The sequence below is a fragment of the Onychomys torridus genome, chromosome 20, assembly GCF_903995425.1.
Source record: "Onychomys torridus chromosome 20, mOncTor1.1, whole genome shotgun sequence".
Lineage (NCBI taxonomy): Eukaryota > Metazoa > Chordata > Mammalia > Rodentia > Cricetidae > Onychomys > Onychomys torridus.
The window spans coordinates 45,877,432-45,900,570 of record NC_050462.1 but is presented as its reverse complement, the minus strand read 5'-3'; the positions used below and the strand labels follow the sequence as shown (position 1 = coordinate 45,900,570).

Below are 23,139 nucleotides of genomic sequence, written 5' to 3'. Positions count from 1 at the left end.
CAATTTCCAGGACGCACATGGCTCCTAACAACCTTTCCTAACTCTGGTTGCAGAGGATCTGACATTTTCTTCTGACCTCCTCAGGCACCAGAAATGAATGTAGTACACATATATACACGCAGGCAAAGCACTCATACACATTAAATAAATAAACATTTAAAAAAACTAATATAGGACTGGAGAGATGGCTCAGAGGTTAGGAGCACTGGCTGCACTTCCAGAGGTCCTGAGTTCAATTCCCAGCAACCACATGGTGGCTCACAACCATCTGTAATGAGATCTGGTGCCCTCTTCTGGCCTGCAGGCATACATACAAACAGAACATTGTATACATAATAAATAAATAAATATTTTTTAAAAACTAATATAAAACATTAAATAAAATAACAATAAATAAATAAAACTAGGAGAAACTGGGTGTGTTAGGGTTCCTATTGCTGTGATAAAACACCATTAGCAAAAGCAAGCTGGGGAGGAAAGGGTTTATTTGGCTTACACCTCCACATTGCTGTTCACTGAAGGAAGTCAGGACAGGAACTCAAGCAGCCTCCTGGAGGCAGGAGCTGATACAGAGGATACAGAGGACACAGAGAAGTGCTGCTTACTGGCTTGCTCTTCTGGCTTGCTCAGCCTCCTTTCTTATAGAACCCAGGGCCACCAGCCCAGGGATGGCACCACCCACCATGGGCTGGTCCCTCCCGAATTGATCACCAATTGAGAAAATGCCGGGCGGTGGTGGCGCACGCCTTTAATCCCAGCACTAGGGAGTCAGAGCCAGGCGGATCTCTGTGAGTTTAAGGCCAGCCTGGTCTACAGAAAAGAAAAAAGAAAAGAAAAAGCCTTACAGCTGGATCTCAAGGAGGCATTTCCTCAGCTGAGGCTCCTTCCTCTCTGAGGACTCTAGCTTGTGTCAAGTTGACACACAAAAGCAGCCGGAACACTGGTGTGTTGGTTTGTGCGTGTCATCCCAGCACTGGGGAAGCTGAGGCAGAACCGCTGGGAGTCTGCGGTCAGCCTGAGCTACAGAGTAAGGAGCCTGACTCCAAACCACGAGATCAATTCCCTTCCCACAGAATTCAGAAGGCCATAGAGGGGTCTTGGAACCTAAAGGCTCCATAATTGTCCAGCTGTGGACAGTGCGTCACATGACCCATGCAGAGCTCTTTCTTTCTCTGTGGTCACTAGCCTGCCCTGACTTTGGGTCCCTTGTAACTTCTCTATTTGGGACCTGTCAGTCATGCGGGAGTGGCAGGTTGGTTCCCACTCGCACAATGGCTGCCTGCATTGGTAAGATCTCAGGCCCATGCCCAGCCTCACCTCATGTTGATGTTGTTTTAAACACACTTACCTAGCAGGCCCAAGAAGGTGGCTTAGAGCAGGAGAGATCTGTTTGAGGGAAAGGACTGCTTTTCTCCCGCCACGCTTCTCTCTCAGGTGGGAAACGGAACCAGCGACCCTCTTCCTCCCCGTACCCAGTCACCACAGCAACACCAATCCAAAGAGACAGACTACTCCCCTGTCAGGCGCTGCCTCCAGGGACTGCAATCTCCCCTGGGGTGCTCTTCTTTCTCTGGGCTCATGCAGCTCCCTCCCGGGGCTCCTAACTGGGCCTTGCAGGCGGGGAACCTGTCAAATTTAAGTCCGCGGGTGCAATCGGATCCCGAGGAGTGCCGTGTGCGAAGACGGCCAGCAGAGGGCGCAAGAGGCCTTAAAGAGAGCCGTGTGGAGGTGGCCGCAGCCTCCAGAATTTGGAGATGGGGAAGGAAGGTTGAGGTGCTTTATGGACAGAGGACGCCTCGGTGATCTGTGCACACACACCTGGCACTTAGGACTTGAGCCCATGCTCCTCTTTCATGTTCCTCGGGCCGCACCCCATAGCCAACCCAACTCCCTTTGCCCAAACCCCAACTCTCCCAAATCCTCCGCGTTCCAATCCAAGAGCGAGGCTGGCCTATTAGACCACACAGCATGGAGAATGCTCAGTTAAGACCTAGGAAAGCCGACGGCCGTACCTCCAAAGTTAACTTTCTGGGGCGAGCTTCTCCATCCCCACTCCCACCCCACCCACCCACCCCCACCTCCACCCCCCTGCAGCCGCGCAGTATTTTCCCCCAATGTTTTCCTGGCCCTGGTTCAGGTCCTCTTCGTGGACAGCCGATCCTGGGATCCGCGCCGGGATTTGCTGCCCACCAGGAGAAGCGTGTTGGGGGGGGGGAGTAGTAGGCAGTATAGGGTCCCTCAAGGGAGGGGGAGGATCCTGGGGGTCCTGGGGGTGCCATAAGCCCGGCACCCCCTCTCTAACTTCTGGCCACCCCACCTCATCTCCTAGAACGGCCTGAAGGAAGGATATTGGAAGTGAGCGGGAAGAGCGGCGGCGCGCCGGTGGCAAGAGCGAGAAAAAGTTTTTGCAAAAGGGAGAAAAAAAAAAAAAAAAAGTTTGCGCTTCTCGCGGGTGGTCCCGGCTCGCGGCCCGGCGGGCTGGGCCGGCGGGAGGGCTGGGGGCCAGGTTGGGGGGGGGGGGTGGCATTGAAGCTGCGCTGCCGTGGCCCTGTCGCCCCCCCCTCCCCGCCGCACACCCCCCTCCCCTGCCCAGTTTCCAACCCTGGACCACGCATCCCGAGCCCTGCGCCCCGACGGAGGTGAGAGGGGGGGCCGGAGGGGAGACCACCTGGGAGCGATGGGGGAGGGGGCTGCGGGGATGCTCTACCCCCCTATCCCACCGGGAGACCTGGGGTGCAGGGGCAGGCTGGGGTGGGAGAGACTGGGGCGAGCTGGTAGGAAGTTTGGGTGTTTTCCTTGTCCTGCTTTAATGGGTGCCCCCTTTTGCTCCGTATCTCCTTTTTCTCCTGGCAGTCTGTCTGTCTCGGGTCCCTTTGTCTGCGCCCTCCCACCTCTTAGAAATCTCTCCCTCTCTTGAGGTTGGCATGAAGAGGCTGCTGGGACGGCCAGCTGGAGGTCTGCGCGGTAGAGGGAACCCCAGGTGCGTCCCCGCGCGCCGCTGGAAGACGTCAGTGTGGCTAAGAGGGGACCCACCGCCAAGAAGGGAGCGCTCGCTCGGCGGGGTGGGAACCGCCGTGCTCGGGGGGCCGGGCTGGCACTGGACTCTCGACCTGTGTGTTGTGACAGATGTCCCGGTGGGGGCTTGGGTTTGGGGGCGAAGGAGTGTTTTTGGACTAGGGAGGAAGCTGGGGTGGGTTTCCGAACGTGTCGTGTAGGCCTTAGGAAAAATCCCTAGGAAACGGGTGCTTCTCCGTCCCGAGGGCTGTGTGGGCAGGGCGCAGGAGCTGGGGAGACCCTGTCCTGACCCTCTGACCCCAGGACCACCGGGGCAGCTGAAGCCAGGCGCCGGGAGACCCCTGCTGGGGCAGAGCGGGGCCACGGGCCACTGCCAGCCTGTGTATCCCGGTTGGCCCCCCGCCCGAACGGGAGCTGGGGACCGAGGCCCCTCCTCTGGCTTAGACCACCCTGCCTGCCCTCGCTCCCCGCTCCGAAGCCGCTTTCAGGCCCCGTGACCCTGAAACAATCCACCCAGGACAGTTAGCTTTGGGGACAGGATCAAGGAGAGGGGACTCCACAGAGGCCGAGGGTTGGGGATGTCTGGAGGACCGGGGACTTCACGGCGTCGGTCTTTCCTTCCAGGGCTGGGGGATAAGATGGGCAGCTTGCTGGGAGCGAAGTTCTGGAGCGCGGGTGATTTTTCCCCAGGGGGCGGGGTTCAGAAGGACCCCCCATTATCTCCCTGGGCATCCCCGCCGGACGGACGTCTCCGACTCGCCCTTGACGTCACTAGGGGGTTCCCGGGGGTCTCTAGGGGTTAACCCTTAGGAAGCCGGCGGCCGGGATAGTCCGGGAGCCCAAGGTGTCCTCTCCATGCACACCTTATTTACCCCGGCGCTTCTTTCTCCGTGGTGTCTGGTTTCTTCTGTCCCACTCCACTACCGGGACCCCACTTTCCAATAGTGCCCCCCCCCCCACCCCACCCCACCCCGGGACACCGCCGCCTGCTCTCAGGATGCGCTGAGAGGAGGGAAGAATGTTCCACCCTTCACCCCCCCACTCCCTCCCTCGCTTTTCTGGGCTCCCCAGGCGGGCGGGGGAAGCTGAGCCGTCTGCAGCCGGAGCCTGCGGCGGCGACTTGGGTGGGCCGAGAAGGCACGGGGGCGGGGAAGGCGGGACCGGGAGAAGGGGGTGGGGCCGGCTCCTGGGAGTTGGGGAGCAGGGGTACGGACGGACGTAGGGGACTCGGGGAAAAGAGACACTGGCCACGATCCGGGTCTCTTATGGGCAGGGTAATCATTCTGAGCGCTCTCTGCCCCATCCCGCCCAGAAAACCTTCACCGAACCTGGCAAAGCCAGCGACGCCTTTGCTAGCTGGTATGGGAGAGGGGAGGCGTGAGGTGGAGGCTGTGGCGCGCGTGGGCGAGGAGGGCTCTCGCCCCGTGTCCATCGGGTCTCCCGGGGGGCGCCCAGGCCATGGCGACAAGAAGCTAAGCGTGACACCGTCGAGGGAGCCTCTAGTGTCCGGGGGCCGCGTGCGAGCCCCTCCCTCCCCCTCCCCGTGAATGAGTCACAGCGGAGGAGGCAGGAGACATGCCCCCTCATCCAGCTGCCAGCCAGCTGTGCCCCCCTCCCCCCCCCGCCCCCCACCGTAGTGCCAAGGTCGAGTTGGGAGGTCTTGGATGCGGGATCCGGGGCCCAGCTGGGAAAGGAGGAGTTAGCCTAGGTACGGCCCAGGCCACGGCGCCTGGGCTGGCTGGGTCGCAGGGTCCGGGTTCCGTTCCCCATGTTGCCCCGCCCTCACCCTAAATCCCAGCATCCCGGGATCACCCACCGCGCCGGCCGGCCCCGCTCCCGGTGGTTCTCCACCCCACCCCGCCCCACCCCACCCTCCGCTCCCGGAAGACCGAAAAACGCGGACTGGAGTGGAAACTGGCTGAGGGAAGGAAAGCTGGACCTCGCACCAGCTCCTTGCTCTCCTGCTCATCAAGCCCATCCTCCAAGTTCTTTTCCAGGCCCCCCGCTCCCGCCCCCAGACCAAAAGGGTTAGGTAGGCGCAGGTTCAAGCCGCCTCGGAATGACTTTAGCCCCCATCCTTTTTGCTCAGCAGACGGGAGACGCGCTGCTCCGAAGCCCTATTCCCTCCCACACACAGTTCTCTAAGAGGACAGATCGTTTTTGGTCTCTTCTGGCCCCACCAGCTCCTCTGGACTGAAGCGAGGTCTCCCTCTCCTGGACACCGGAGAGATTGCATATGCGTTCTTGGGCTGGGGTTCAGACAGAGCGAGCAAGCAGCCCTGGGCATTTCCCCATCACACCTTCAAAGCTGGCCGTGGCCAGAACAAGAAGGGGTGGAGGGATCATGGCATTAAATCTCCTGGAATTTATGTTAGATCAAGAGAGATAACTTTCCCATGTGCATACACAGACCGTGAGGCTCTTACCCAGTTCCCCCCAGAAGACCCCTAAGACTTCACAGACTACTTACTTCTGCCTGCTCTTTGGGATGCTTCTTCTTAACGCTGCTGAATGGCATTGTTTTCAGCTTGATTGCCATAACCAATCTCTGAGAGAGAGGTTAGGGGCCCAAGGGGCTGCCTGTGGTTTTGTGCCCACCGAGATTGTCTTCTGCTTCTCACCGTCTTTACAACGTGGCAGGTCTGCTTTTCTTTCTGCAGTCTCCGTCATCCTTCCCTGAGACACCATGTTCAACTCCATGACTCCACCACAAGTCAATACCTATGGTGAGCCCTGCTGTCTCCGACCCCTCCCCAGCCAAGGGGTCCCCAGCATGGGTACGGAAGGTGAGTGTGTTTACCAGTCCCTGAGCCTTGAGGACTCGGCAGATCTCTCACCTAGTTCCAGGATCCCCCCCAACCTGCCCCACGCTACTTTGCTACCTACAGGACAATTTCGAGACCCCATACTTGGAGTCTGGGATCATAGCTTACGTGGGGTCTCAAGGTACGCCCCGTATCGCCGCCCCATCCAAATGCCCCACTCCACCTGTCTCTCTTTTCCAGGATGTTCTGGCTTACCCTTTTGCCACCAAGCCAACTTTATGTCAGGGCCCCAGGGCTATGGGTCTGCCAGAGAGACCAGCGGCTGTACGGAGGGTGAGGACCCGGGCAATCTCTCTCGCCTCTCTGCCACTCTGGGACTTGTTCTGAAGGAGGAAGTGGGGAGGCAAGGACCAAACTCACTGGAGGAGATGTCCAGAGACTGACCAAGAGATTGACCAAGAGGTCCTAGGTAGAGCAAGGCAGAAAAAACCACCATTTTGCTCTTTTGAGTCAGGCGCCACCTACTGAGTGCACGGAGACATGCACTTTTACTGGATTCTTTTTCTTTGTAAATTTTATTTTTTAAACAATGTGTGCGTTTGTCTGTCTGTGTGGGTTTGCACATGGGAGTGCTGTGCCCCGAGAGGCCAAAGGTGTGGGGCCTTCCTTGGAGCTAGAGTTACAGGTGCTTATGAGCCACCTGACGTGGGTGCTGGAGACCCAGCGCAAGTCCTTTGGAAGAGCAGCAAGGGCTCTTAACTACCGAGCCATCTCTCCAGCCCCCTCTGCTGTATCTCACCTCCTGTCTCCTGCCCTAGGGCCGCTTTTTCCTCCTCCCCGGAGTTCGGTGAGGTTGACAAAGAAGCGGGCGCTCTCCATCTCCCCTCTGTCCGACGCCAGCCTGGATCTACAAACAGTTATCCGTACCTCACCCAGCTCCCTCGTGGCCTTCATCAACTCACGTTGCACATCTCCAGGAGGCTCCTACGGCCATCTCTCCATTGGCACCATGAGGTGCTGGCAGCCTCACACTAAGAGACCCCTAACACATGTACTGAAACCCATTAGAAGACTCCAACCCTTCAAACCTCCAACCCAACTTGAATCCCTAACCTTCCCAAAGCATTGGAACCCTTTTCAGGAACTCCCTGGGGCCTACTCAACCAGGCCTTCCAGAAACCCACGGAGTAGAGCAGAGACTCTGATAACTGACGGTCTTAAATAACAGCCTCCTCTTCTCCTAGTCCATCTCTAGGATTCCCATCCCAGATGAGTCACCAAAAAGGGACTTCGCCGTCCTATGGAGTCCAGCCCTGTGTTCCACATGACTCTTCTCGGGGTGCAATGATGCTGCACCCTCAGTCCCGGGGACCACGTCCGACCTGCCAGGTGCCGCTCTCCACATTGCCATCCTACTTGGCTATCTCAGGATAGGTGGGTGGTCGGGCGACTTAGCAGCGGGGCAGGTGAAGAAAGACGGTAGACATAAAAGCCTTTGGTACTAAGAAGGTAGAGGTATGGATGGTAGGTTCACCCTTCCGGGCTGACCCAGGCTCTCCCGGATGAGAGCACCCTGTTGTTCATCCCATTCACCAGTGCAGGCCGTGGAGGAAGTCCATCCACATTCATGGGGTTCCTGCTAGTTGGGTGGGGGCCCGTAGGGCAGAAGGACCTGGCAAGCTTTTCCTCCTGACTGCTCCATCCTCATTACCCTCACCTCTTCCCCTGGGAAAGCTGAAGTCAGAGCTGGACATGCTGGTGGGCAAATGCCCAGAGGAGCCTTTGGAAGGTGACGTGTCTAGCCCCAACTCAACAGGCACACAGGTAAGGGGATGGGCAGGACTCTCTCTGTGGCATCTGAGCAAAACAAAACGCGCCACCTGTGACCCTGAGGTTGTCCCCTTTGCCCTAGGAGCCCCTGCTGGGGATGCTGGATGGGCGGGAGGACCTGGAAGAGAAACCTGAGCCTGAGTCTGTTTATGAGACTGACTGCCGCTGGGATGGCTGCAGCCAGGAGTTCGATTCCCAGGAGCAGCTGGTGCACGTGAGCCCCAGGGCGTAACAGATGGTTGGTGGGAGCCTGGAGGAGACTGAGTGGGGCATGATGGTCTCCCCGAGGGCGGAGGGCAGGAGGTTCAAGGGTACTGGGGTCAGAGATTGCATGCTCAGACCTGCATACCAAAGCTCTGAGTAGCTTTGCTCTAGAAGGCTAGAAGACCTGAGATGTGGGATGTGCCGCCTTCCTGAATCTTATCTCCCCTAAGAGGCGGAGCTGAGGATGAACAGAGGGCTGAAAGGGATATGTCTCGGGCTTGGGTGGCATCGGGAACCTGGGAAAGCCTCGTCTTCTTCCTCCTCAGCATATCAACAGCGAGCACATCCACGGGGAGCGGAAGGAGTTTGTGTGCCACTGGGGAGGCTGCTCCAGGGAGCTGAGGCCCTTCAAAGCCCAGTACATGCTGGTGGTGCACATGCGCAGACACACGGGCGAGAAGCCGCACAAGTGCACGGTGAGGCACCCGTCCCTCCCCATATTGGTGCCAAATCAAGGTAGGGCCCAAGGTAGACGTTTGCCTCCAGAGTCCCTTCCTTCATAAGTGAGTGTTTAAAAACCTTGCTGAAGACTGCATTGATAGAAAGAGGAACATACTGATATGCATTAAAATATTTTCAGTTGAATTTTATGGGGTGGGGGCTTGCATTCCGAGGTGTGGATGTGGAGGTCAGAGGGCAACATGCAGGACCCGGTTCTCTCCTTCCACCATGGGGGTCCTGGGGAATCAAACTCAGATTGTCAGGCTTGGCCACAGACACCTCTATTCACTGAGCCATCTTGCTAACTCTAAAATATGTTCCTGGTATTGTGGCATGCACCTGTAACCCTAGCACTTGGGAAGCTGAGGCAGGGGGATCAAGAGTTTGAGGGTAGGGGCTGGAGAGATGGCTCAGAGGTTAAGAGCACTGACTGCTCTTCCAGAGGTCCTGAGTTCAATTCCCAGCAACCACATGGTGGCTCACAACCATCTGTGATGAGATCTGGCGCCCTCTTCTGGCCTGCAGGGATACATGCAGACAGAACACTGTATACATAATAAATAAATAAATAAATCTAAAAAACAGAGTTTGAGGCTAGGTCTCAAAAAACCAAAAATGCCGGGCGGTGGTGGCACACACCTTTAATCCTAGCATTTGGGAGGCAGAGGCAGGTGGATTTCTGTGAGTTTGAGGCCAGCCTGGGCTACAGAGTGGGTTCCAGGAAAGGCACCAAAACTACACAGAGAAACCCTATCTCAAAAAAACAAAAACAAGCCTCATCTCATACCCTTAATCCTAGCACTAAAGTGGCCAGGCAGGCAGATCTCTGTGAGTTCATGGCCAGTTTGGTCTACATGATGAGTTCCAGGCCAGCCAGGGCGACCCAATGAGACTCTGTCTCATAAAGAAATAGATGGCAGGGCCTGGAGAGATGGCTCAGTGGTTAAGAGCACTGGCTTGTTCTTCCAGAGGTCCTGAGTTCAATTCCCAGCAACCCACATGGTGGCTCACAACCATCTGTAATGAGATCTGGCGCCCTCTTCCGGCATACATAATAAATAAATCATTTAAAAACCAAAAATAATAATAAAATAAATGAAAACGTATTTCTGAATCCCTCATTGTGGGCTCCTTAGTAGTCTTGCTACCACCTTGCTTGTGGATAGGCCCTGCATCATCGCTGGAGGACACTCACGTAAGCCCCACCCTCAGCAGACGCCACTCTAGGACACGCTAGCTCTGTGCAGGAGACCTGCTCCAAGAGGCTCCCTACTTCACCGCTGTCCCCTACCCTGAGCGGTTTCCAGCTTCCTCCGCCTTTAGCTCCCATCTGCCCTTGTGCCCGAATCCTGGGATTCTCGTAGGTCCCCATGTCCCCCCCTCCCATTTTCATTCATATTCTCCGGTGTGAACCCTTACATCCCCATGTCCTGTCTGAGGAGTGTTGCTTGGCCCCTTCACACCTCCAGTTTGAAGGCTGTAGGAAGTCATACTCCCGCCTTGAGAACCTGAAGACGCACCTGCGGTCGCACACGGGGGAGAAGCCTTACATGTGTGAACACGAAGGCTGCAGCAAGGCCTTCAGCAACGCCAGTGACCGTGCCAAGCACCAGAATCGGACGCACTCCAATGAGGTGAATGCCCGAACTACTGGACTCTTCCCACGTGAGACGCTACCCCCTGAGTGCGTGCCCCCGTGAAGAGCCCCTTAACCCAGGACTCACTCCAGCGGGGAGTTCCCTTCTGTGTAATCCATACGGGAAACACTTTGCTGAAAGCAATAATTTTGTCCTTGCCACTCTTTGGGCTAGCCATCCAAAGGGTCAGTGTAAAGTAGAGCCCTGACCCCTTCAACTTCTGAATGTATGTGGCCTCTCAGCCTGGGGCGGGGTGTTACCTCTTTTCTCCATGGGCCCGCACCATCTGTTTGTTAAGTCTTTCTATGAGCCTCTCTTGATGTACTCCACCCGAGGTTTAGAATTCCCCTTACTTGAACCCCGGGCCTTCCGGCTTGGCAACTCTACTCCACAGAAGCCGTACGTGTGTAAGCTCCCCGGCTGTACCAAGCGCTATACCGATCCCAGCTCACTCCGCAAACACGTCAAGACAGTGCACGGTCCTGACGCCCATGTGACCAAGCGGCACCGAGGCGACGGCCCCTTGCCACGGGCACCGTCCCTGTCCACGGTGGAGCCCAAGAGAGAAAGGGAAGGGGGATCCATCAGGGAAGAGAGCAGATTGACTGTGCCCGAGGGTGCCATGGTGAGCCCCCTAGGAAGTCCTGCCTCCATACCCCATCGTGCCCTGCTGACCTCTTTCTAGCCTTTTCTAGAAGCATCCTCTCCTATATACAGTCTTCCTGTGGCCAGCCTGCCTGTCTTTAGTTCTGGTGTTTCCCCGTGGCTGCCCCCAGGTCTAAGGATGATGTTATAATTGTCAGTTGTTTAATTGGTCCAACACATTCATTTTGCAGGGGTGGGGGTGTGGGGGGGGGGGTGTAGGGGTGTGGCTGCTTGGACTATGAACACACGGTCGGCAAATGCTCCACCACTAAGCAAATCTTCAGCCCCCTATGGACTCACTCTTAAGTAGCACTTAACTATATAGTTCCGAGCCTTAGGCGTGTGTATTTCGTGTATTCTTCAAGAGAGGGAGCAGGCAAAGACAGCTTGTCAGGGTCATAGGACTAAGCAGGAATGGAGCCCTGGGAGTCTGGACTCCAGCAGGGACCCTTCCCATTTTCCTCTAGTTCACCCTGACCTCTTGCCTGCTCAGTCCTCTCTACCCTTGTATGCCTGTCCTCAGCCCTTGCAGTCACTGGGACACAGGCTTCAGCCACTCCCCGAGAGGGAGTGGGGGAGGGTGCCACCCTCCACTCTCATCCCGCTTCACAGAAACCACAGCAGAGCCCTGGGGCACAGTCTTCCTGCAGCAGTGACCACTCCCCAGCAGGCAGCGCGGCCAATACTGACAGCGGGGTCGAAATGACCGGCAACGCAGGGGGCAGCACTGAGGACCTGTCCAGCTTGGATGAAGGCCCCTGTGTTGCTGGCACTGGAATTTCTACTCTTCACCGCCTGGAGAACCTCAGGCTGGACCAGCTGCATCAGCTCCGGCCAGTAGGATCCCGTGGTCTTAAACTGCCCAGCTTAACCCATGCTGGTGAGACCTGGGTGTGGGAAGTGTGGCTGAGCTCAGCTGTGGATCCGTCTGTCCTGAAGCTGAGATGACGAGGTCACCCTTGAGTGGCCACATGGCATCTCTTTTCATCATCTGAGAAATATTCCCCTTCCTTGAAGATGTTTTCCCTTCCATCCCTATATATCTAGGCCTGGTGGTTGTCCACCTGCCATCCCACCACTGTGGAGGCTGGGGCAGCAAGAGTGTTCGATACATCCACGACATGCTGTCTCTAAACTGTGCAGCACTGTACAAAACTAACTGCCTGGAATCCTTTGGGGAAGCAGAAACAGAATAAGTGTGGGGGAAGGGGACAGCGTGGTTAGGGCGAAGAAGCCTAGGACTCTTTTACATGGGGGTTCTGGGTCAGAGCAGGGTGGGAACCACAGGGGCTCCCTACCACCTGCCCTTTCTCTGTCCTCTGCAGGCACACCCGTGTCCCGCCGGCTGGGCCCCCCAGGCTCCCTTGACCACCGCAGCCCCAGCTCCAGCAGTATCAGTTCAGCTTACACAGTCAGCCGCCGCTCCTCCCTGGCCTCCCCTTTCCCTCCTGGATCCCCACCGGACAACGGGGTGTCCACCCTACCTGGCCTCACACCTGCCCAGCACTACATGCTCCGCGCGAGATATGCGTCAGCCAGGGGGCGTGGTACCCCACCCACGGCAGCCCACGGCCTGGATCGGATGGGGGCTCTTCCTGTACCTCCTTGGAGAAGCCGAGCTGAGTATCCAGGATACAACCCCAACGCAGGGGTCACCCGGAGGGCCAGTGACCCAGCCCGGACTGCCGACTACCCTGCTCCAGCCAGGGTCCAACGGTTTAAGAGCCTGGGATGTGTCCACACGCCCCCTGGTGTGGCGCCCGGACGGGGCTTCGATCCCCACCTCCCTACCTCTGTCTATTCACCACAGCCCCCGAGCATCACTGAAAATGTTGCTATGGATACCAGAGGCCTACAGGAGGAGCCAGAAGTTGGAACTTCCGTGATGGGCAATGGTCTGAACCCATACGTGGACCTTTCATCTGCTGATAGTCTGGGATACGGGGGACCTGAGGGAATGGCGGCTGAGCTTTATGGAGCTAGGGGTCCAGGCTCCCTGCCTCTTGGGACTGGTTCACTGACCAACTATGGCCCTAGCCACTGTGCCCAGCAGGGCTCCTATCCTGACCCCACCCCGGAAACATGGAGTGAGTTTCCTTCCCATTCTGGGATGTATCCGGGCACTAAGGCTCCAAGTGGAGCCTATAGCCAGTGCCCTAGACTTGAACATTATGGACAAGTGCAGGTAAAACCAGAACAAGGGTGCCCCGTGGGGTCCAACTCCACCGGACTGGCACCCTGCCTCAATGCCCACCCCAGTGAGGGGTCCCCAGGCCCACAACCTCCATTTTCCCATTATCCCCAACCCCCTCCTTCCCAGTATCCCCAGTCGGGTCCATATCCTCGGCCTCCCCATGATTATCTTCCGTCAGAACACAGGCCTGGCCTCGATTTCGACCCCCCCTCTCATTCCACAGGGCAGCTCAAAGCTCAGCTCGTGTGTACTTACGTCCAGTCCCAGCAAGAGCTGCCGTGGGGGAGCAAGGGCCGGGGAGGGCTCCCCGACCAGGAACTTCCCTACCAGAGCTCCAAGTTTCTGGGCGGTTCCCAAGCTAACCAAAGCCCTGCCAAAGGGCCAGCAGCTACATACGGATCGGGCTTTGCACCTACTTTGGCCAATCACAAGTCAGGCTCCTTTCCCGTCCATTCGCCGTGCCAAGAGACTTTGGCAGTGGGGGCAAACCGGCCTTCCCATAGGCCGGCAGCAGCACCACCCCGGCTTCTGCCCCCACTGCCCTCTTGCTATGGACCCCTCAAGGTGGGGGGCACCAACCCTAGCTGTGGACACCCTGAAGTGGGCAGGTTGGGTGCAGGCCCTGCCTTGTACCCTCCCCCAGAAGGGCAGATGTCCAACCCTCTGGACTCTCTTGACCTGGACAGCACTCAGCTGGACTTCGTGGCTATTCTGGATGAGGCCCAGGGGCTGAGTCCTCCTCCTTCCCATGAGCAAGGGGACAGCTCTAAAAATACCCCACCTCCCTCTGGACCTCTCAACATGGCAGTGGGTAACATGAGTGTCCTACTGGGGTCTCTGCCCGGAGAGACACAATTCCTCAACTCTAGTGCCTAAAAGGATAAGGAATCCCAACCAGATCATGTTTCCTAGATGGCTACACGAGGTGCCCAGGGACGGAAGGTTTGGGCTGGGGACTGTATTTAGTCTATGTATGTTCCAGAAAAAACAAACCTTTAATAATGACAGTTTCCTGACAATAAAGGAATGCTGAGAACAAGTGCCTGTTCCCGTCAGCTTGGGGAGAGTGGAAGTGGGTTCATACACCTTCCTCTTCAGAAAACTCCCACATCCAGCAGCTCAAGTGAGACTCAGGATGTGGAAGAGTGTCCTCTGGGAGAGAGGTTATGGGATGTCTTCATCCCTCTCAGAAAACTAGCTGACCAATCACAGGAGATGTCTTCCTTTTTCTCGCCCAAGTCAGGTGAAGAGGCTAGCAAAGTTGTTGAGCATCAGTTGGATGAGCTGCCCAGGGTAGAATACATGGGCCGTCATGTCCGAGGTCTCCTGCTCAGGTCGGAACAGTGTTGGTCCAAACACAATTCCCAGGTTGTGGGCAGTCATTCGGTTCTTATCTGCATGTGCAATCACCCTGAGGACAAAGCCAAGGAAAGGGGAGATAGGCACTAGCTACTCACTACAAACCAGTACAGCTCCATCAGGTCTGAGCAGGGCAGAGATCACTCTGGGATCCCTCCACGTGCTGCTAAAGGAACCAAGTACAGACCCAAAGAGGATCAGGGACGGGCCGGTGGAGAGAAACCTTCAGGATACAATCTGGAGGCACAAGCGGGTTAGAACTGCTTGGGTCTCAGCTCCAGGGATAAGCCCTAGCATCCTCTCACAAAGTGGGAGGCTTGCCCTCAAGCGTACCCAAGTGCGGCTCAGCTAAACAAGCCGCCCTGCCCCGTGGGAGACGAAGGCCAGGGAAGGGAGAGAGAATACCCTGTTTCTCTCACAGCATTCCCGGTTCCCCATGCAATGCTCGGCTTGGACACATGTCGGTGTGCCCCATCTCCAGGCTGCCTGATCAGAGGCCCCGCAGACCGCCCACTCCAGCCTCCCCAGCACGAACCAGGCTGTTGTGTCTTCCTGACCTGCACAAATGCCCCAGGATGTACTGCAGTGTGTCATGGTTGGGCTTTGGCAACAGCTCCACCAACTTCTTTATTTCAGCGAGACACTGCTCTGGCTCAGAAAGTTCTAGAGAGCGACAGGAAGGACAGGAGAGGGAGGTTAGGAGGAGGGACACAGCTGGGTGGGCAAATTCCCTCTTTCCCATTAACTAAACGGTATCGTTTGTCCAGCGCTCTTCCCTCCCCCTTTGGTACAAGAGATTCACCCAGGGCCTTGCATGTGATAAGCACACGATTTACTGCTGAGCCATAGCCCTCCACTCTTTTTTATTTTTATTTTTGGTTTTTTTTGAGACAGGGTTTCTCTGTGTAGTTTTGGTGCCTTTCCTGGAACTCACTCTGTAGCCCAGGCTGGCCTCGAACTCACAGAGATCTGCCTGCCTCTGCCTCCTGAGTGCTGGGATTAAAGGCGTGCACCTCTGCCGCCGCCACCGCGGCCACCACCACCACCTGGCTGCCCTCCACTCACAGCTCAACCTCAACTTTCAGAATTCTTTCCAGCTCAGCCCTCTAAACACACACACACACACACACACACACACCAAAAACAACTAGAATTGGCATGTAAATTATCTTCCATCCTTGTAAATAAGGATGGACGGGACCCTCTGTGTCAGGAGCACTGCACAGAGCTCTTGACCCTTACCGAGGGTGTCTCGAAAGTGAGGCAGCAGTGGCGGAGGCACCAGAGGCTGTGGCAGCTCCCGGAAAAAAAGCTTCAAGGCCCCGGTGACCACATGGATGTCATCCCATTCGGCGCTGTCTAAATCTAATTTGCCTTCTAGAAGGAAAAAGAGGTTCCTTGGGTTGAAGGCTCAGAAGAGACAGAGACATTCCAGACTCAAAGGTCAGGGATTTGGGGGACATCTGGTTAAGAATGTGGTGATGGTCCACAGTAGGGCATGCCAACAATGGAAAGGATGGGACAGCCTTTGTAGGGGCGGGGCGTGGGGACAGGGGCGGGGCAAGGCGTGGGTGGGATCCATGGAGCACAAAGAAGGCATGCATGTCAATTTCCTGAGTCTGTGGGGCTTCCCAGGTAAGTACCTTGTCCTGGCTGTTCTGGGAACATGTATCTCCCATCAGAGGTTACTGCCCGTTCTGTAACATGCATAAGAAGAGACCAGTAGCTGAGACATGCTGTTCCAACCCCCAGAACCACACTCAATTCCGAGGTGCCGAGTTCTTAGGTCCACCACTTCCTCCCACGTCCTCTCACCTCTGTCTACCAGGAAGCGAAGCTTCTGGACCACCGCCAGGTTCCCACTCACCCGGTAAATGCCGTCCACATCTAGACCTAGGTGAGGCACAGGGAAGATGAGGACTCTAACAGTGTGTGTGTGAGGGGTCTGAGGGCAGAGACGGGGCGAGGGGGTCCTAGGGCTTCCAAGGGGAGATTTTTGGAGTCTTTGGAGAAAACTACCTTTTTTATCCACAGCCTCGACACAAAGCCGGACAAAGCTGGGCACGGTGTCCCCTTCCCTTTGGCATAGGGATTCCAACTGGCAACCAAACACCTGGTCTGCAGAGCAAGTGAAGGGGGAGGTGATCAGTAAAGGTCTCCAGTACCCACGTGAGACTGGGCCTGCTGCCGCAGGGGGTGACGTGGGGGGGGTTCTCTGCTCTCTGCTCCTCCAATAATGAGGAGTAGGGGAGAGCAGGATGTCATTAGACTCTAACTGGTTCTGCAAAGCTCTACTTTGAACCCCACTAGAGTTTTGGTTAATGCTGAGATTAGGAATGTGAAAGATCCTGAAAACACACCTCTCAGTCCTGGCATGGCGCTTTTTTTTTTTTTTTTTTTTGGTTTTTGGTTTTTCCAGAGAGGGTTTCTCTGTATAGCCCTGGCTGTCCTAGAACTCGCTTGGTAGACGACTAGACAGGCCTCGCACTCCGAGATCTACCTGAGTGCTGGGATTAAAGGTGTAGCCACCACCCAGTGTGATGCCTCTTACCTGTAATCCCAACGACACTAAGGAGGCTGAGGCAGGAGGATTGCCCAGATTTGAGGGAAACGCTGGGATAAATACTGAGAGTATGTTTCAACAGTAATAAAACCCGAAAACCAAAATCTACACAAAGCAAAAACACTAGTAACTCAAGTGCAGGGCTGATCCAGCCCAGCAGACCTCGGAACAGGCCCCGCTCCTGAAGGCTCTGCAAGGTTGGTCTCTTGGCGATCAGCCGCTTCAACTTGTTCCGCACGCGGTTCTTCTGCTCAGTGCCCTCGGCGTACCGACCTGCCCAAACCGGGGTGGGGAGTGAGCGGGGGCGGAAGGACCCCTCCCCTGCACCCCAGCCGGGCCAGCTCGCTCCCACGCCGTACTGGAAATCCTTCGGCTGCTGAGCCGAATCAGCGGCTTGGACACCGGCTCTGACTCCAGCTCGTCGTCCTCCTCACCAGCGCTCAGCTCCGCCAGCTCTGCGGGTCCCGAGCCCGACAGACGCAGCTCCAGGGGGTTCTCGCGATCCTAGGCCCCGGCGGGAGATGAGGAGGGAGAACATCCGCACCTCCACATTCCGGCCTGGGCCGAGGTCAGGGCTCCACCCACCCCGAGGCCCCGCCCCGCTCCCCCGGGCCCACGCGGGTCCCCCTTTCCCGCCTGCCTTCGGGGGTCTGCACCCATCTAACCAGCCGCTCGATGACCGCTCGCAGCGCGCGGTGCCAGGCGCGCAGCTCCGGCTCCTCGTCCGACTGCAGCAGGAACTCATGGCCCGGGACCGTGCGGATCTGGGGGGCCGCGCGGGGCAAGGCTGGCGTCAGCGGGGACGTGCGCCCTGGGGTCCCCCCGTCCGCCCCGTCCCCCCAGTCCTTTGCGGACGCGCGGCAGGGCGCTCACGTGCAGGACGTTGCGGCGGCTGGACAGGTGGCGCCCGCTAGCCAGGGCCGCCCCGCGCAGGTCCACGCTACTCTCCGGCCGGCTTCCAGCGGGCGCCTGGCCAGGACGGGAGAAACTGAGGCTAAGAGCTGGTTTCCTCACCGCTTCCCTCTCGGGAGGGAGGAGGGGGGTGAGCTGCTTCCCCTTTCCTTTACCTTACTCTCCAGATCCTTCCTCGCCGCCCCCACTCCCGCCTCGGTGGGCCTGACGCACCCACCAGTAACCCCCCAACCAAACCCTTGCTGCTCCGCCTTGGCCGATGCTCACCCAGCCTTGGGAGGGCGCAGACTGCGGCGGCCGCTCTCGGTAGAACACGAGGCTGTTGCCAGTTAACACCACCCAAGCCGGGCCCCAGTTCTTCCTGTGGGGGGAGGGGAGGAGGGAGGTAGCTGAAAGGTCATTTTAGAATTTCACCTGGGGTGCCTGAGCTCCCCGGCGCCGTTACCGTCGCTTTCTACCCTGTCGGAACCCAACAGCCCAGACCCCTGGCGTATTCTGAGTCCTCACCTGAGTTTACGCCCTCCTTGAGCAATCTTGGTCATGTTGATCAGGCCTGACTTTTCCTCCTGGGAAAGGTATGGAGTATTGTCTGTAAACCGCCCTGTGCCACCCACAGCCGCCAAGGGTTCTCTCTAAGGGGTGAGGTCCGTTCAAGTTTGAGGGTGGGGGGGGCGGGGGGACTGGAGAAGAGCAAACATCCAGAAAGAAGAAGATGCTTTCCAGGAGCAGGAGTCAGGAGGGCGGTGCAGAGAGGATCTTGGCACTCAGAGACAGGAAAGACTCACATGGGGGTCATCCAGGTGTGGCGGACCGGGACAGGATTGCAAGGCTGTTGTTGGCTGGTCTGAGAGGTCTCCCCAGGGGCCGCTTCGGCTGAGGCTTGGTAAACCCTGAGGATGGGGGATTGAGACAGGTAGAGGGACCTTCAGTCTGGAGGTCCCAGGTTCCAAGAGGAAGAGGGGTGTGGCTACAGTGGGTAAAGAAGAAGCCTTACATAGGGGAAAGTCATAAAAAGGTAAGGGGAGTGTTCTCACCTGTGGATCAAGCCATTCCTGAGGTTGTAGGGCACCACTGTCCCTAATCAGAGTCTCTGTCTGTTCCATGGAGCCAGGTTTCTGGGTTTAGGGGGAGACAAAGCAAAATCCAGATGGTACCCCGACAGTTGAACACTTCTCACGGTGTTCTCTTTCTTCTGACCTTCTAACAGCCCCAGAGAGAAATGTGGGAAGGGGGCTGAAGGGACAGTGGGACAGGCAGAAGGAAGGTGTCTTGAGTGTAACTGTGGCACAGGGGCAGCATCCAGAGGGGAATCGGTCGTTACAGGGGTTTAGTTATGGCTGAAGCCTGTGTCGGGGCCGCTTAGCAATCTTAGCTTTGCTACTTGTCCCCAATAACCAATGGAAGAGACAATGCTGCAGGTCAGAGAACAGGTTTTCTGGGGCTGGACAGGTGGCTCAGTGGTTAACAGCACTGGGTGCCTTCTGGAGGGGCCGGGAGAGGGGGGTGCGGTTGGATTTTCAGCATCCTCGTTAGGGCTAAAAACTCCAGTTCCTGGAGATCTGACACCCTCTTCTGGTCTCTGTGGACACTGCATGCATGTCCATACACACACATACATGCTGGCTGGCAAAACACCCATACGCATAAATTTATTCAATGTGGCCCCACTGAGAAGTGGATCAGTCATATAAATAGATCCAATGATCCCCAATGCTGCTTTTGGGGTCTAACATGAGGTTTAGGTTTGAATAGAGGGCAAGAGATAATCATAAAGCCAGGCATGGGAGCACACCCCTTTAATCTCAGCCCTCGGGAGTCAGAGGCAGGCAGATCCCTGTGAGTTCGAGGCCAGCCTGGTCTACAGAGTTCCAGGGCAGCTAGAGTCCCTGTCTGAAGTGAAGAGGGGGTAATTGTGACAGAGCAGTGTGGTCCTCGCCCATCTTTGTCCCAGCTCTGTTCTCCGTTGCAGGAGGACCTGCCTGACAAGTTGTGAGAACAGTGTGAACTGTCCTCCTGGGAGACAAGTTCCTTCTCTGGCTGATATCAGGACCGCAGCTTTTTACTTCCCCGGCAGAAGACTCCTGGGGCAATTCTAATTCCTTGGGGTCCATGTCTCGATGGTCTGATAGATGAAGGAAGAGACACAGCCTTTCTCTTTAGAGTTCTGTCCTGTCCAAAGATGCTCCCAGGCATCCAGCCTGGGTGGGGTGGGGTGGGAGGGGATACAAGGTCTTGGCCAGGGACCCTGGACATCGAGAAGGCCAACTAGATTACAATACACAGGGAGCTCTGGCAGGAGGGGCTGGGATCCTGCCTGCTAGGGAAATGGGGAAGAAGGAGGTGGTTGTTCTGCGCCACCCCCCCCCACCCCCGTCCCTCCCAAATCTCCCATTTACTCACGGTCAGCTCCGGGCCAGGGTGACCCTGGTACGGGGTAGAAACCCCCGTCCCCGGCTGCTTTTTAAAAATTCTCCTCACAGCCTTCTTTGCTCTTCTCCTCACTTCCTGTTGCCAACTTCCCCCCTCCCCCACGCAACCCCGCCCCGGGGCTGCAGGAAAGGGGAACAGGCTTTTGGGGTGGGGTGGGGAAGAGAGAGTGCCCCTTCCTCACATCATTCCCAGTAAAGGACACCACCGAGAGGTGGGAGGCTGAGCTAGGGGCGTAGGAGAGAAAGGACCATTTTCTTAGCCACAGGAGACAGAGAGGAGAGGGGGCCAGGCTTGCTTGTAATCCCAGCACTTGGGAGGCTGAGGCAGGAGGATTATAGGCGTTGGAGGTCATCTGGCCTACCTAAGGAGTCCAGCTCAGCTGGGCCAGCTATGGAGTGAGACCCTGGCTCAAAATGCAACTGACGGAGGGGGATGGGGGCACTGAGCAAGAGAGTTACAACTTCAGAGGGAACTTGCTGGTGTCCTGACTTGAAGACGTGACAGAGGACAAACCTTGCCCTGGGCTAGGAGTCAGAACCAGAGAAAAAGCAGTCTGTTGGCCCTTCCTTCCTTCTGTTCTGCTGGACTCCCATTCCCTCAGGGCCTGTGTGACTGGCTGTCCTCTCATCCCCTGCTTTGCTTATGGCCATTCTTCCTGTCTGCTCAGGCTCTCTTCGGTGTGCCTCGGCCTCCTCAGGGTATCTGCCGTGATTACTGTCAACCCTCCCCAGACTCAGTCCTTCAAGGGAGGGAAGCTGTCTGTCCTCTTAACCACTGTGCCCAGAACAGGGCCCCCTGCTGTGTAGCTGACAGACCACACTCTGATGAAGATCTGTAACTCACCATATCGGCACTGGCCTCTGTCATCGAGCCTTCCTGGGAGAGAGATCTTTCTCTCGGCCCTTCCTTGAGGGGTTTCAGGAAGCAGGACTTCAAACTGGCCATGCTGACGCTTCTGCACATTTTGTGGGGACAGGGAGGAGGCTGCTCGGGAGTAACCTGGGGTTCCTGAGACAGGCCAAGCTCCTCCAGGGAGCCATGAAACAGCGTTGTCCCTGGAAAGAGAGACAGAGAGGAGTGGCAGGTGATGACAGATTAGGGCCTTGGAGGAGTTGTCAGGGAATGCAGAGGAAGGCTGCCGGAAATGGCTTGAGACCTAGACCGCTCAGAGCTGGAGGGGGTAGAGGGGGACACCACCGTAGTGTGTGTGAGAACAACGGGGCTCAGCACAGCGAGACAAGGGGTCGGCAGAAGACAGAGGCAGACCCACTCGGTCACTCTCGCAAGCCAGGGAAGGGGAAAGGGGAAAAAGGCTAGCAGTTTACTCACGGGATGCATTGTGGGTAGCCCCTGCTGGTCTCGGGCAGGAGAGTGATTCCTCTGCCATGTATGCAGCTGGAACAAAGACAGGCCGGGAGCTGGGGGGCGCTCCCAGGCGCCTCGCCAACCACCAGTCTGAGTTGGTCTTGCGAAGCAGTCGGAACCTGTCACCTTCAGCCAGAGACACCTGGCGGCCATCCGCCCCAGTATACGTGAAAGGGTAGAGGACACAGAGCTGGGGTCCCTGAGCAGGGCTTTGTAGACTCAGCCCTAGATCACCCCAGGTACTCGGCCACCACCGGCCCGAGAGCATTGTGGCCACCACTGTCACCTATGGGAGAAAGGAGTGATGGAGTTCCAGAAGGAAATAGGAGAGGGTGCCTCCAGGCCGAGGGACATGGCTCTAAGAGTGTGTGTGTGTGTGTGTGTGTGTGTGTGTGTGTGTGTGTGTGTGTGGACAGGACCCTTGGAGTGAAAAGGAAGGGGGTAATCAGAAGCCCCGAATGGGAGAGATCCGCACAGGTTTGGGGGCTGAGAACTCCTGCGTGACGTCTGATGAGGAAGTGTATAAATAAGGTGAGAGAGGATGTGGTCAGCAGGCCTTCATGGCTGGCAAGGCAGGAAATCAGAAAAGGTGACTGAGCTTGGTAATCTTTTCCTTGAAATGCCTTGCGGAGGTCACCTGAAGTTCCAGGGGCAGAAAGACTCGGTCCCGGGTGCTCTGGGGAGTCCTGAGCTGGGCACGGAAAGACCCCGAGGAGGAAGAATCAGGCTGAGAAAGGAACAGAGGCAAAGTACCAGAGATGGCGACTATTCAAAGGCTCTGACTTACGACCCTTTTTAAGTTTGCACAGGTCTCAGTGTTTCCGTGACCAATGCCTCAGACTTAAACCTTTGCATTTCCTGTGCAGACAAGCCAAATAAACAGTAAGAACCAGTGAGAGGGGAAGAGAGAGAGGCTGAGACAAAGAGGGTCTTGCATCACCTTCAAGGTTATCCAGGACACACTGTCCTCTGCATCAGCCTTCTGGAGGGTCCTCAGGTTTATTGTGGAGCTCTGTCCATTTGCATTTTTGTGTCATGTGTATGAGTGTTTTGTCTGCCTGTCTGTGCACCACCTGAATGTCTGGTGCTTGAGGAGTCCAGAAAAGGGTGTTGGATCCCCCGGATCTGGGGGTTCAGGCAGTTGTGAGCTGTCATGTAGGTGCTGAGAACTGAACCCCGGTCCTCTGGAAGAACAGCCAGTGCTCTTAACTGCGGAGCCATCTTCCTAGCCCCTTGATTTACATTCTTAACTAGAACTGATTGGCACCTCCTCCCGTGTGGAAGTAGCTGTCAGGAGCTATAAATGACAGAAAGGAATGAGCTCCGTGAGGACGGACAGACCTCATTACACAGTGAGCTTTAGGACGGAATTGGAGACTATGCAGTGTGGTCCAAGATGTCAGGACGCACTGGGTGTGGTGGCACAAATCCCAGCAGGTAAAGCAAGTGGATCTCTGTGAATTCGAGGCCAGCCTGGTCTACATAGGGAACTGCAGAACAGCCAGAGCTACCTAGTGAGACCCTATCTCAGAAAAAAGAAAAGAAAGAGAAAAGAAAAAGAGAAAAAGCGCAGGGCGGTGGTGGCACACGCCTTTAGTCCCAGCACTGTGGAAACAGAGCCAGGCGGATCTCTGTGAGTTCAAGGCCAGCCTGGGCTACATAGTGAGTTCCAGGACAGGCTCCAAAGCTACACAGAGAAACCCTGTTTCAAAAAAACAA

At 56.6% G+C, this 23,139-nt stretch overlaps 2 protein-coding genes across 8 annotated transcripts; one reads left to right on the top strand and one right to left on the bottom strand.

The window, feature by feature from the left end:
- The first annotated feature begins 2,248 nt into the window (after positions 1 to 2,248).
- Positions 2,249 to 13,830, top strand: Gli1 (GLI family zinc finger 1). Of its 5 annotated transcripts, XM_036169767.1 has the most exons (13): positions 2,249 to 2,639; positions 2,854 to 2,980; positions 5,676 to 5,801; positions 6,021 to 6,113; positions 6,599 to 6,794; positions 7,025 to 7,169; positions 7,515 to 7,604; positions 7,693 to 7,824; positions 8,141 to 8,290; positions 9,785 to 9,949; positions 10,347 to 10,577; positions 11,210 to 11,477; positions 11,923 to 13,830. In XM_036169767.1, the coding sequence occupies exons 3-13, from the start codon at positions 5,702 to 5,704 to the stop codon at positions 13,665 to 13,667; spliced, it is 3,315 nt and encodes a 1,104-aa protein (XP_036025660.1). In that variant the 5' UTR covers positions 2,249 to 2,639; positions 2,854 to 2,980; positions 5,676 to 5,701; the 3' UTR covers positions 13,668 to 13,830. The 5 variants fall into 5 exon arrangements, with proteins under 5 accessions (XP_036025660.1, XP_036025657.1, XP_036025656.1 ...); XM_036169764.1 differs by having other exon boundaries at positions 2,919 to 2,980; positions 5,676 to 6,113; XM_036169763.1 differs by having other exon boundaries at positions 5,676 to 6,113.
- On the bottom strand, positions 13,764 to 22,493 carry Arhgap9 (Rho GTPase activating protein 9). 3 transcript variants are annotated; one of them, XM_036169769.1, is made up of 16 exons: positions 21,385 to 22,493; positions 20,899 to 21,110; positions 18,660 to 18,740; positions 18,411 to 18,515; positions 18,133 to 18,191; positions 17,893 to 17,986; positions 17,587 to 17,682; positions 17,379 to 17,477; positions 17,073 to 17,217; positions 16,876 to 16,986; positions 16,170 to 16,268; positions 15,966 to 16,043; positions 15,794 to 15,847; positions 15,393 to 15,527; positions 14,708 to 14,813; positions 13,764 to 14,202 (listed from the first exon to the last, which is right to left on the bottom strand). In XM_036169769.1, exons 1-16 carry the CDS (start codon positions 21,686 to 21,688, stop codon positions 14,031 to 14,033), a joined length of 1,950 nt encoding a protein of 649 aa, XP_036025662.1. In that variant the 5' UTR covers positions 21,689 to 22,493; the 3' UTR covers positions 13,764 to 14,030. The 3 variants fall into 3 exon arrangements, with proteins under 3 accessions (XP_036025662.1, XP_036025664.1, XP_036025663.1); XM_036169770.1 differs by lacking the exon at positions 13,764 to 14,202 and adding an exon at positions 14,220 to 14,387; XM_036169771.1 differs by lacking the exons at positions 20,899 to 21,110; positions 21,385 to 22,493 and adding an exon at positions 20,026 to 20,111.
- Between the last annotated feature and the right edge of the window lie 646 nt (positions 22,494 to 23,139).